The sequence below is a fragment of the Rosa chinensis genome, chromosome 3, assembly GCF_002994745.2.
Source record: "Rosa chinensis cultivar Old Blush chromosome 3, RchiOBHm-V2, whole genome shotgun sequence".
Taxonomy (NCBI): domain Eukaryota; kingdom Viridiplantae; phylum Streptophyta; class Magnoliopsida; order Rosales; family Rosaceae; genus Rosa; species Rosa chinensis.
The window spans coordinates 23,797,187-23,810,328 of NC_037090.1; the positions used below are offsets into that span (position 1 = coordinate 23,797,187).

The 13,142-nt window shown below is 37.1% G+C and overlaps 3 protein-coding genes and 1 non-coding gene across 4 annotated transcripts; 2 read left to right on the forward strand and 2 right to left on the reverse strand.

Moving 5' to 3' along the window:
- Positions 1–127: 127 nt before the first annotated feature.
- Positions 128–1,609, reverse strand: LOC112194323 (zinc finger MYM-type protein 1). The gene has a single exon (XM_024334574.1). The coding sequence runs from the start codon at positions 1,607–1,609 to the stop codon at positions 128–130; it is 1,482 nt and encodes a 493-aa protein (XP_024190342.1).
- Positions 1,610–2,542, reverse strand: LOC112194324. Its single transcript, XM_024334575.1, has one exon. The coding sequence runs from the start codon at positions 2,540–2,542 to the stop codon at positions 1,610–1,612; it is 933 nt and encodes a 310-aa protein (XP_024190343.1).
- Positions 2,543–4,722: 2,180 nt separating this feature from the next.
- On the forward strand, positions 4,723–4,795 carry TRNAA-UGC. The gene has a single exon. It is a non-coding gene; the product is annotated as a tRNA-Ala (tRNA).
- Positions 4,796–4,865: 70 nt separating this feature from the next.
- Positions 4,866–9,304, forward strand: LOC112191407 (homogentisate solanesyltransferase, chloroplastic). The gene is made up of 10 exons (XM_024330751.2): positions 4,866–5,152; positions 5,274–5,395; positions 5,501–5,647; positions 5,964–6,189; positions 7,024–7,097; positions 7,629–7,721; positions 8,082–8,199; positions 8,361–8,423; positions 8,775–8,807; positions 8,959–9,304. The coding sequence occupies exons 1-10, from the start codon at positions 4,925–4,927 to the stop codon at positions 9,031–9,033; spliced, it is 1,179 nt and encodes a 392-aa protein (XP_024186519.1). The 5' UTR covers positions 4,866–4,924; the 3' UTR covers positions 9,034–9,304.
- The last annotated feature ends 3,838 nt before the right edge of the window (positions 9,305–13,142 follow it).

Consider the following 13,142-nt stretch of genomic DNA (forward strand, 5'->3'; position numbering starts at 1 on the left):
TTAAGAAAAATATACACCTAGTCAAGGGGGGACGTAGTGAGCCTTACCCCTCAAATGCATATCTATACAAAACTAAAAAACAAAATCAATAACAAAATAAACGTGCAATGCAATACAAGAACCTAAACTACCTAAATCTAACTCTACGAGTTCCACAAGCTTCAAACTCTTTGATCACCGATTCATTGTCAATAGATTCAGCATATTCCTTCTCAATATGAAGGACCATACAATCACCAAGAAACTCATCTTCCATCTTGTTTCTAAGTCTATTCTTAATGATGTTCATAGCTGAAAATGCTCTTTCAGTGGTCGCCGTAGAAACAGGAATAGTCAGAACTAGACAAATCAATCTATAAAGCATAGGGAAAAATTCTGACTTCCTTGTTTGAACCAACATTCTGCACAAATCAGAAATGGATTCCAAATTCTGGAACTTTGGATCACTACGCATATCTTTCTCATAAAATGCACACTCTAATTCTAGAGCAAACATTTCACTATCAACAAAATCTTCAGGATAAAACTTCTTTGCAAGATTGCATGCATCTTCAGTTTTAAAATTTCTGAAGTTATCACGAGGATCCAAGGTTGAGCTAAGTATAAGAAGTTCAGATGTTTGGTCTGAGAATCTTCTATTCAACTCACTCAACTGAAAATCAATTAAAGCATTGAAGACATCTATATGGTAATGATGCTCAATTGTAATGAAATCTCTTTGTTGGCAACGACGACCTGTACCATCCTTATAACGAGCATTCATATCAGGCATATCAATATCATGCTTTTCACAAAAAGTTTCAACATTTCTTACCAAGTCATCCCAGCCTTCTTCTCTCATCTCTTGAAGAAATGATTTTGTATTTCCAACAAACTTCATAGCATGTACGAAGTCAAGAGATTTTCGCTGCAATATCTGACAAAGAACTTTAGTAATTTTCATCAATTTGTGCATTAGAAGCAAGCAGAACACAAAATCAAAAGACATCATAGCTTTAAGAACAGCCACAGCTTCTCCTTGCAATTCCACGGGTCCTTGCTCAATCATATCATTAAGAGTTTTTTTTATTGAACTAAACAATTCAATCAAACTCTTAATTGAACGAAAATGTGAGCTCCAGCGTGTAGCAGTAGCTCGTTGCAAAGTATAGACTTGATTAGCACCAGTACCTGTTTGAAGTTGGCCACAAGCTACCAAATCTGCAATTTCTTCCTTTCTCACAGCTTGTAATGCAGAATGACGCTTAGCAGAAGAATCAACAAAATTCACAATTAAACTTAGAGTTGAAAAAAATTGCCAAATCTCATACACCCCTTTAGCTGTAGCATTCAATGTCAATTGCAAGCGGTGAGCAAAACAATGCACATAATAAGCATAAGGACACTCTTGAAGAAACAGTGCTTGTAACCCATTATAAATACCTCTCATATTGCTAGCACCATCATATCCTTGACCACGCATATTTCTCACTTGAAGATTGTACATAGTAAATACTTTAGAAATCTCATCTTTAAGAGTTTGTGAGGTAGTGTTAGGAACACTCACAATCTTAAAAAACTGTTCTCGAATAATACCTTGACAATCAACAAACCTCAAAATAATGGTCATTTATTCCTTACTAGATGTATCTACTGCTTCATCAACAAGAATACAATATTTGGAATCTCCAACTTCTTCACGTATCTTGTTCCTCACTTTATTACCAAGAATATTTAGAAGTTGCTTTTGAATTGATGGACTAATGTACTTGGCATTTCCGGGAGCATTTCCCAAAACAACTCTCTCAACCTCTACACTCATTCTTGAAAAAGATTTTATGACTTCTCTAAAATATCCCGCATTCAATGAGTTTTCAGTTTCATCATGGCCTCTAAAAGGAGCTCCTTGATTAGCTAGCAATCTTACACTTTCTATTGAAGCCTTAAGCCTCAATCGATTGTCCTCTATATCCTTACTACATTTTGACTGAAAAATTGTTTCAATTTGTTTGGTAGGATTTCTTAATAAATCCCATTTTTGCATTGCAGCATGATGGGGAGAATTAAGGCCTCCTACATGCTTCATCAACACATTATCACCACCACAAACCCTCTTCCAAGCCTTAAACCTATCAACGGTGAATGCTGGATAGTGAGAATCTTCAGTGTCAAATGGAAAACAAGGAAAGCAATACGCCCTATCAAGAGCAATTGAATATTCAAGCCATGGATTATCCTTGAACCAAGAAAACTGAAATCTACATTGTTGACTCCCTTGTTCAGTGAATGGAAATTCTAACTCAGGTTGAAATGGACCCAACAAAACATAGGCTTTTCGAATACTATCACGCTCATTCACTGGATATTTCCATATGGCACAACGTAATCCAGGATCACGTTCAAGACCGTTGATATTATTTTGTGGTTCAGGAATGGAAGGTTGAGGTTCAACATCAATATTTGGAGAGGATATGGAAGGTTCAGAAACCACATTTGAACTTGAAGACTCAACATTTGTTCTTTTATGAGTCAATAAATTTTGATCGCTTCGGTTTTGGCTCATGATTTGACATGTTACTCTAACACCTATAAATTAAGAAATTAATTTTGAATCAACTACTTTTCATAATAACTAATTTAAGAAAAATAAAAAACCATAATACAAGCCACAATTATATGCACTGATGCACTGATGCACAATGAAACTATGAAAGGAAAAGAAAAAAGCACCTCAGATTCTCGGAAAGCATTAGGGACATTGACTCAAGCGTTTGCCATTCACTTAATCCCTTTGTGTTCCACTTCGTAGTTCCACTTCGTATTTCCAGACTTGGAATATCAAACAAGACAACAAGTGCAGCTAAAAAAAGCAGCAAATAGGTTGGTTCAATGAAACCGCTTGACAGTTAATCAATTAATCAACTTAATCAAACATTTAAACCCACTTCATCAACACATTATCTCCAGTCCGATCATCCACTTAATCTCCAGTCAGATCATCCACTTAATCAATTAATCAAACATTCAAACCCACTTAATCAATTAATCAAACATTCAAACATTCAAACCCACTTACCCACATCACATTTAACCCACAGTCCACAACAATTAAACAATAAAATGTTAAATTGCAGATTTGCATACCAGATTTTCAGAATTCCAGACGATGAGACGAAGATGAGTTCAATCCATGAAATCTTCATTCTTCAATGAGTTCAATCCATGAAATCTTCACCTGAATACAACCTAGGAACATGAATTTCACATCAATCCTTAAACCCTATAAATTGCCCCAAATTGGATTGATTCAATTAATTAAACAAAATCTTACATTGAATCATTGCCCCAAATTGATGTTGATGTCTTGGAGAAGCCGAGAATTCCAGAGCCCAGAGGCCAGAGCTGCAGATTTGCAGAAGTTTAGAATAGGAGGAGGACTGGAGGAGTCGACAGCCGAGGCCCGAGGGTCGGATTAGACGAAGTGACGAACTGGGGTTGGAGCGCAGTCGAAGAATCGAACTCCTAGAGGCCAGAGCTGCAATCGAAGTGATGAGGAGGAGGAGGCTGGGAGCGTAATCGAAGTGATGAGGAGGAGGAGGACTGACGAAGTGATGAACGGGCGAGTTAGTCGAAGGCTGGGAGCGTAAATGCGTAATCGAAGTCTCGAAGAATCGAAGTCGAGTTAGTCGACTAGTAGAGTGAACGGGCTTGGGCTGGAGTTAGTCGACTAAAAAAATATATATATACATCTAGTTTTTATTTTTTTGCCCAAAATCTTCGGACGGGCTTTAGCCCGCCCCACTTACATACTGGATCCGCCCCTGATTAAAACCAGCATGATATTGGAGCGGATGTTTCTTTTTTGCCAAATGAGCACACACATATGATCATATATCATCAAGATAATGAAGCAACAAATTTAGATCATTGAACAGTGAAGGAAATTGCTCCTCAATTTCATGTTTAGCCATTTAAAGCGGAGGAGCAAGAAATGTGCAAAGAGTTTAAACAAAATGTTCGACAAATTGTTCTAGAGAAATTTAAGACTAGTGGACAAGCACAATCTTCTAATGCTAGCGCAATTGAACAAAAGGCTAAAAGCAAAGAAAGACCTGATATGTTAAACTCTTTCTGAGCAAGGCATTGGACTGAGTCCAGAAGCTAGCAGTGGAATGCTCCGGCGCCATTGATGTCCAAAAACAGACTACTCCTCTATATATCTTGACATCAAAGAAGTTAAAATTCAGAGTCTGTCACACTACACGTACAAGATATTCAACACGAAGTTCATATAATAATCTAGGGCTACCACTTGGTTTGGTAATTACCAAACCGACGGAATACCAACCGATGTTTTAAGTTTGGTAAACCGATTTTTTGGTAACCGCTACCGATAAAACTAAAATCGAAAATTACCGAAAAAGTTGTCCCTGCTCTGCTGAAACTCTTAACTTCCGGAGTTCCAGGTGACCTCGTTCACCCCTATCTGTTTTCGTAGCCCGTCTTTCGCCCATAATTATTTTTATTGGTCTACTCTTAATGGACTTTGGTGCTAAGTTGATGAGCTCAGATATGTTTTTAGCTCAGCATATTTTATCTCATATACGTACATATTGCTCAATTGTAATTTAGTAACTCTACAGGTCAGACTCATAGTGGTAATTGGCAACTATTAACTGTGTGGCTTCTATTGTTGCATTCTAATTCTAATTCAGCCTGCTGAATAAATTTATTATTCAGATGGGGGATGTAGCTCACATGGTAGAGCGCTCGCTTTGCATGCGAGAGGTACGGGGTTCGATACCCCGCATCTCCATCTCTCTTTTTTTTTTCCCCGTTTCCTTCAAAACGACACCGTCCTGCGGCTGCTTAGCGTTTGTGTCTGGAAAAAGCCTATCCAAGTTTCTCGGCGCAAACAGAGTGATTGTGTCGTATTAGCATTAGAATGGAGCTCTCATTCGCTCCTTCCCCCTCCTCCTCTCCGCTTCGGATTCGATTCTCTCATTGCACCACCACCAAACCCTCTTCTTTCCCTTCTTCAATTGTCACTACTACTTCCAAATCCCACTCCCTTTCTTCTCTCTCACAATGCACTCACAGCTCCAACTCATTTCGGCTCTACACATGCTCCACATCATCCCTCAACTTCCACAGGAGGCCAAATTCCATCTGGGTATGCTCCATTTCTTCTCCCTTACTTTCTTGTTCTTGCACCCAATTCGGATTGTTAACGATTAGTCTACGAGACCCAAGCTTTTGTTTATGCCATTAAAGTTAAAAGTGAATGCTGCCAGGCCTGCAGTCAAGCTGAAGCTGCTGGACCTGATCCGGTGCTGGCCAAAGTTTCGGATTTTAAAGATGCTTGTTGGAGATTCCTGAGGCCCCATACCATACGAGGAACAGCTCTTGGGTCAACGTGAGTGATTACCATGTTCGAGACTGATTGACATTGCCAGTTTGTTTGTGATTGGGACTTGGTCCGGTTGAAGTTGACCAATTTTGTTTTTGGTTTTCTCTGCAGTGCTTTGGTGACAAGGGCGTTGATTGAGAACTCCCATTTGATAAAGTGGACTTTGCTGTTTAAGGCATTCTCTGGTCTTTTTGCTCTACTGTGTGGGAATGGCTATATTGTTGGCATCAATCAGATATATGATATCAAAATTGACAAGTATGGTGAAAAATATTAATACAAGCCTTTCTGTTATACATTTCTTGTGGCCTAAGATTGAAGACAACTTTCCTCCTTTTAGATGTTGTTGATGCCTTGAATAGTCGTAGTTGATGCATATCACTCATTGATGTAGATACTCTTGATTAAAACTGTTCCGTAGTCTTTAAGAAAAGGAACAATATAGAGCTAGATAAATTTTGAATCTTTGGTAAATCTTCATGTATAATTTATTGTTATATTGACAGATTTCCCATGGAAATTGGTATATGTTGAGTACTTTGAACTTAGACTGCCTGTCCTGTTTTGTTTGCAGGGTAAACAAACCTTATTTACCCATAGCAGCAGGAGATCTCTCTGTAAAATCAGCATGGCTCTTGGTTATATTCTTTGCAGTTGCTGGCCTGTTGATTGTTGCATTCAACTTTGGGCCATTCATTACTTCTCTTTACAGTCTTGGTCTTTTCCTTGGCACCATCTATTCTGTTCCTCCATTTAGAATGAAGAGATTTCCTGTTGCGGCATTTCTTATAATTGCCACGGTATTGCCCCTGTTCTCCACTTCTTTCAATAAAATTGTATGGTTGTTTTTTCGTGATGTTCTTGTCTCTATTCGGAAGTTTCAAACTACTCACAATGGCTTCATATTGAATGTGATTATGGAACACGTGATTGCCATCTAAAGAACTCCAATTATAAGATGAAGCAGATAATGTTAAGAAAATTATAATTATCAGATCGAAGAAAGTACTGGTAATAGATAAGGGCATCTGAAGTTATTAAAAAAAAAAAAAAAAACTAAGATGAATTTGGTACTGTTGGGTTATATTTTAAGTTGACCTCCTAAAAAGTGACAGAAAAAGAAGAAGTTTATGTTAGAGGCCATGTGAAGTTGGAAAAAGGGTAATGTTAGTATCCTGTTTTTGTAATGTATACGGGAAGCCTAGGCGTCCTCTTTGTCGGGAGACAGGTAGTTGTGTTAGACTCCAAACTGATTGATCATTAAACTCCTTTGGCACATTGTAATCTGCCTTAGTTAGACGGCCAATTGAAAGAGAATTTCCCTATAGTTGAAGCTTCACATGTTAAGCAGTATAATACTGTTCATAGTTGAATAAATCACCGGATAGTATAGTCTTCTCTAATATAATGTCCACAAAGCGATGTGTCTGAATTGAACAAATTACAAACAGAAGGCCATGTAAGTAAATGAATTTTAAAAGGATAGACCTCTGTGATGGTGCCTTGGTGATGTAGAAACATGGATCGTTCTATTTTGCATGATATGTGAATTTATTTATTTTGAAACATAGTTTTCATATATTTCTCCCATAGAGTAATGATGTCACAAAGCATTAACATGATGCCCACTGCAGGTTCGGGGTTTCCTTCTTAATTTTGGTGTATATTATTCCACTAGAGCTGCCCTCGGACTTCAATTTGAGTGGAGGTGTGTACCAATTGTGCTATTTTGCTTTAACATGTTGTTTCAGATAAAATGGCATATAACCAACGGTAGTAAAGACATGGTGACCCTCTGTTGTCAAGCTAGGTAGTTTTGTAACTCGAACTTGGCAATTCCTAGTGGAATATTAGTTCTTAATCATACTTAGTAGTCCTCCTAAAAATATAATGGGAAATAATGGTTAAATTAGCAAATTCCACACCATTGCCATGTAATTATGTAAGTAGCCAAGAAAGGCTACTGTCATTTTAATAATTCAAATGGAATCAGTATGCCTCTACTATTAGATGGATTGACTAATTAAGCTAATTACACATGAATATGGACTTTGAAAATGAACAATAATGAGACCTTTCTGGCATGTAGAAATGAGCATTACTATTTTTCAATCTTGAATTAGGACCAGTGCTCATTGGTCTGTCCACTTCCCTATTGAGTGACATTCTTCTCATACTTTATCTGTGTGTACATATTCATAACTTAGAGATAATGCTGGACTTCAAATCCTACCTGCAGCGCCCCCGTCGCTTTTATCACTACCTTCGTAACATTGTTTGCTCTGGTGATTGCCATAACGAAAGATCTTCCAGATGTAGAGGGGGACCGCAAGTAAGTTTCAACACCTCCCTACATTGTGGCTGCTCATATCTCATTTAATACTTTCCTGTTGAGAGTTGTTAAAAGTTCCAGTTTTCTGGCTGTTAATTTGAATGGCACTCCTTCGTTCTATTTATTTGTTTTCACATGAATCAGCAACCCCAGAGTAGGTATAAGTTGTTCAGAGGCATTGGTAGTTGATGTCACTTATTGTAATCCTCAATTTTTTTTTTTAATATGCTTGTTTCATATGACTTTTCAGAAAAGCTTTACCATTATGAATTTTCTATATCTGGATCCAACAATTTTATTGTTTGAAACCGAATGTTCCAGCTGCCATCCGGTATTCATTTGATTTAACATTCATCACAGGTTTCAGATATCAACCTTTGCAACAAAACTTGGAGTTAGAAAAATTGCCTTCCTTGGTTCTGGGCTACTGCTGGTAAATTATGTCGGTTCTATATTGGCAGCAAGTTTCATGCCAGAGGTGAGCATTTATCTCTTTGAAGTTTACCATTAGATGCTTGTGTAGTCTGTGTCTAGACATCTGTCATATAGTGAATGGCTTTGGGTAATTGTGTATGTCAAGTTTTTAATATATATAACTATGACCCTAAATATTCAAGTCCTTCGGTTGCTTGTTTACAGGCATTCAGGCGCAGCTTAATGATACCTACCCATACAATATTGGCATTGGGTTTGATTTTTCAGGTTGGTTTCTTGAATTCATAATTTCATAGTTCTTTTGATTGTGGCATGAAACTTGAATGCTTTATATACCTACTCATATTTATATGTTTTTTAATTTTTTCTCATTTGGAGTGTCCTTGTTTCTTGAATGCTTGTATCTACGCCCCTGCATGCAAAGCTTCTAGAGTATCAACATAATATTCTTTCATTTATGCCTAGGATTTCTGATAAGTTTATTTCCTTGTGTTACTTTGTTTCTCTATTGCACATTTGATTGGATCTGAATGGTTCATGTTAGACATCTTTCATGCAGCAAAATAAAGACATCTATTGTTAAACGCTTACATAGAATTATGTCTTTTATTCTTTCAGACCTGGGTGCTCGAGCAAGCAAGTTACACTAAGGTAATCACAAATTCTTTTGTTGCATGAATAGATCTTATTGTTTGTTAATCAACTAGTTTTAATTGAAATCGGATACGCTGAGATGATATTTAGATTCCACTAACACTGACAGAGAGTATTGTCTGATACCAAGTTCTACTGCATTCTGCAGGAAGCCATTGCCAACTACTATAGGTTCATATGGAATCTCTTTTATGCAGAGTATATCATTTTTCCTTTCATCTAGAACTTTAGTCTGTATTTTCTGAATCTTATGAGAAATGGAGCGAGATGGAGGAGAGAGAGATAGAGATGTATAGAGATAGGGAGCAAGAAAGAAATTCTATCTTGTCAACAAAGTGTAAATATTGCCATGAAACTGTTGGATGTTACATCCAATATGTATGTTATAATTCTTGTATGAAATTCTCATCCGAGGTAGGGAAAAGTAACAAGGGATATTGTTTTGAATTGGAGGATAAAGTTTCCAAACAGTTTATGTTATTTTATTTTGATGTCTGAACTTTGTATGAAGTTGAGTTCAAGTCTCCTGAGCTTAGGTTGAAGATTTCAGAACTCAGATCAAAATCCACCTGAGTTTATGTTAGAGTTCAGGTGTGTAATTCTGATTCAGGGTGGTTGACAATCACTCTGGGCCACGAGGAAATTCCGGGCAGTAGTTCACTTTCGAACTGATGTTGGTTGTAGGATCCTCGATAGTGTGTGATTTGGTTGGTATGTCGATGTCGATGTCATTGTCAAAATATAGCTCTATACATTGAACAATTTTAGACCTTTAGTATCTGTCTTACTAAACAGTAAATCCATTAAAGTTTTTTTTTTTAAAGGTAACAACTATTAAAGATTAAAATCTCTGTGGCAACCAGAGTTTATAATTTCAAACAACAAAGCAGAAGAAGCTTCAGCAGGGACTCTATCGGTCCAATTTACAACAGCAGAAGTATCATGGTCTAGAGTAGCTATTGCATCAGCTTCTCTTAGAATATGCTTGAAGGAGATTGAGTTAAACTGTGCTGCCATCTTTCTTATGTCTTCGATGATCTTGACAAGTCTCCAGGGTGGCTTGAGGTTAGTAACTCCATTAAAGTTGCTCACTCCTTGTACTATAATCCCATTAGAACGAAACGCAAACTTGGAAAACTTAGGAGTGCCGAAGTCGAGCAAAGATATTGGTGTTCCAATTAGAAATGTTCTGAACATTGTGAGTCCTGAAATGTTGAGATAAAGGTAATGGAATAGTGTGGTTTCAGTTGACAGGGTCAGTCTCTTTAGTTGGCAGTGGATGAGAGATGATATGTACCCTACAAAGCGGTATTTGGTTCCATTAAAAACTTTATTTTTTTAATTTTCGGTATTATTTTTAGTCTTTAATTTCGGAGCAGGCTAGATTTTTGTTTTGTTCATTGCGCTAAATGTTATTATTAGATAATAGAATTCTATGTCATTTGGTTAAGATTAAGATTTAATCTTATTATAGACTTTTGTGCTTTTTATGTCCTAAGAGTTAGAGTTGTTTTATTCATACCTTCATATTCGCTATTTAGGCCTCCATTAATTTTCGTAAAAATTTATTTTCCATTTTAACCTTCCAGAAAACTTAAAAAAAGAAAATATATCCTTTTCAAATTTTACATGATCATCGTTGCTTCATTGAAAGACTTTATGGGGTTGTGGGTTTCTAGTTCAGGACTTCAGGGTATTGAACTTTGCATCGTCTTTTTTGAATCATATCTATTCAATGATTTGTCCATAATCATTGTTTTTTTTTTTTTTTTTGGGCATCTCTCTTTGGAGGTGGAATTCAAGAATTGAGTATTCATCACTGTTAATTGGTATTGATTACCTCTTGGTTTTCACTTTAATTTTAAACTGTTAACAAAACTGAAAAGTTCGCTTACAGTCTTGCCTCAAAAAATTTCTTCTGGCAGCATGAAGTTATTTGATGGTTAGGTCAAGATATTGATTCAGAATCAATCATGAATATTTGTTTGGGACTTTTAGGCCCTCGTCTACTATGTGCAAGCAAGGTGGGAAGGGAAAAATTTAGGGGTCAGATCTGACGACCTCGGTTGTAGAGATGTGGTCAGAGCTGCAGGTAAGTGGTGGAAAGGTTGAAGAAGGATAGATGTATAGACCCGAAAAAATGTATATAAAAGAAAATGGCAAAACCAGAAGTTTAATAAAAAATTATGAAATAGAGGTATATATAGCAAATGTGGAGATTTGAATAGAACAACCCTAAGAATTATTCTGGTTGAGAAGTCAAGTAAGTTGTAAGATTGTTTTGCTTCTTATTTTCTTATGTTCGAACTCTCTTTCTATTAAAGAGTCGTATTGGTACTTACTAAAAAATTGTGCGTTCGGCAGCCTGATGAAACGATCGTTTCTTTTGGGTATTCAACTCCACTCATCACCCAAACATCAATACCAAGGTTCTAATTTCCCTTCCCTCTTGAATCTGTTACCACAAAAAGGGAAAACAATTTGGGTAAAATGCATCAAGTGTCTTAGTGACTATGAGGAGATCTCACCTTCAATCTTCCATCGATCCATTCCATGCCTTCGAAAATTTTCAAAGTCGTTCAATATTCTTATGTCGGTGCTTTGGTTAATATTATAATTAATAAATTAATTAGACAAACGCGTTGGACCTAAAAACATTTGTCAGACTCGTCTGGCTCATTTAGATTCTGTCGGAGCCAAAAGCACTTTTTTCGCAGAAAGCCATGTACAGCTGTTAAGATCTCATTCATTCAACCGCGCCGTACGGTCATGGTACTTAGCTGTACGGATTCTCCGGAAACAACATTTAGTGACAGTTCTTGTCACAGCGCGTATGAAGCACGATCCAGTAAGAAGGCTCTAAAGAGCCAAAGTCGGGAAGCGCGCGGTTTACAAGCGCGTGGGGTTTGCAGTGAGCTGAGTACAAAGTACACAGTGTACGCGGCAAAGAGAAAATGGAAATTACTATTTAATTGAATGGTACTTTTGAGAGGGTACATGAACAATGAAGAGGGCGGTGACCATTCGAAATTTGAGGGAGGGTGTGACAATCAAAATTTATTGAGATTTATTCTAAATTTATTGGTGGGAAATTAATTGTTTCACACTTTTTTATGAGTAATGCGCTGTTTATAAGTAGTTTCATTATCTTTCCGAAATAAATAAGTAAAAGTATTATAAGGGAGTTGGGTAAGTATTGAAATCACATCCTCATTGTTAGAGTGAAGTTGAATTGACGAGTCTTATAGAGAGTGAAAAGCTTGGATGAGTTGCAAGGAGTTGGATTCTAGACTTGAAGGAGACAAATCACGCTCCTACACATGCTTAATTGTAGGCTTCAAGCTTCCACCATTTGATACACACTCAAAGCTTTCTCACATTGCAAAGCTTGTTGTAGATATTTTCTGAACGTTCGAGACTTCTATCATTTATGTATGATTTAATTTCTTGTATATTGCCCCCACTTCAAAGCCAATCCCTCTTGAATTCGAAAGGCCTAGCACTTCAAAGTGCTTTTATCAATCGTGGATGCCTCACTTATTGTAATGTGAGAAATGTAACAAGTATATGTCTCAACCACAATCGAAAAATCTTGCAACGAATGCCCATCACTATTGCCTAAATGCCTAGCAAGTTTTAGAACGATATAAGGTGAAGGAAGGGGGTATCGAATCTGAATGAGCTTAGGTATATTTTCTTAATAATCCGACAATAAGAACATATTGATTATTCTGCAAGAGAATCATGAGAAAAGTGAGTTTATGAGACAATGCAGAGTTTGGTAAAAAAATAAAATAAAATCCAAGTTGTTATGAAAACAGAGGAGATAGAGAGAAAAGCAAAACGGAGATCTCACAAAGCAAGAAGTGATTTCCATTAGAAACGATGAGTATATAAAACCTGATACGCGAGAAAAACCTAAATTAATTATTTCTCTAACAGAAACGTCAAAGCCTTTATTTAAAGATGCCGTGACCACTTACTCGATTTTAGGCTAAAAATTGCCCACTTACTCCATTAAGAATATTTTAATCCCATTTACCCAATCCAACATTCATTGACAGTTTTGCCCCTATTTTAATTAATAAATTACATCTCTCTCTCTCTCTCAGATTCCCTCTCTCTTCGATCTATTTTCTCTCTCCTCCCCCTTATCAATCTCTCCCTCCTTCGCACCTCCAGCCGGCGATATGTTGACCACAGACCCGATCTCTCTCTCTCTCTCTCTCTCTCTCTCTCTCTCTCTCTCTCTCTCTCTCTCTCTCTCTCTCTCTCTCTCTCTCTCTCTCTCTCTCTCTCTCTCTCTCTCTCTCTCTCTCTCGTGGCTCAGAC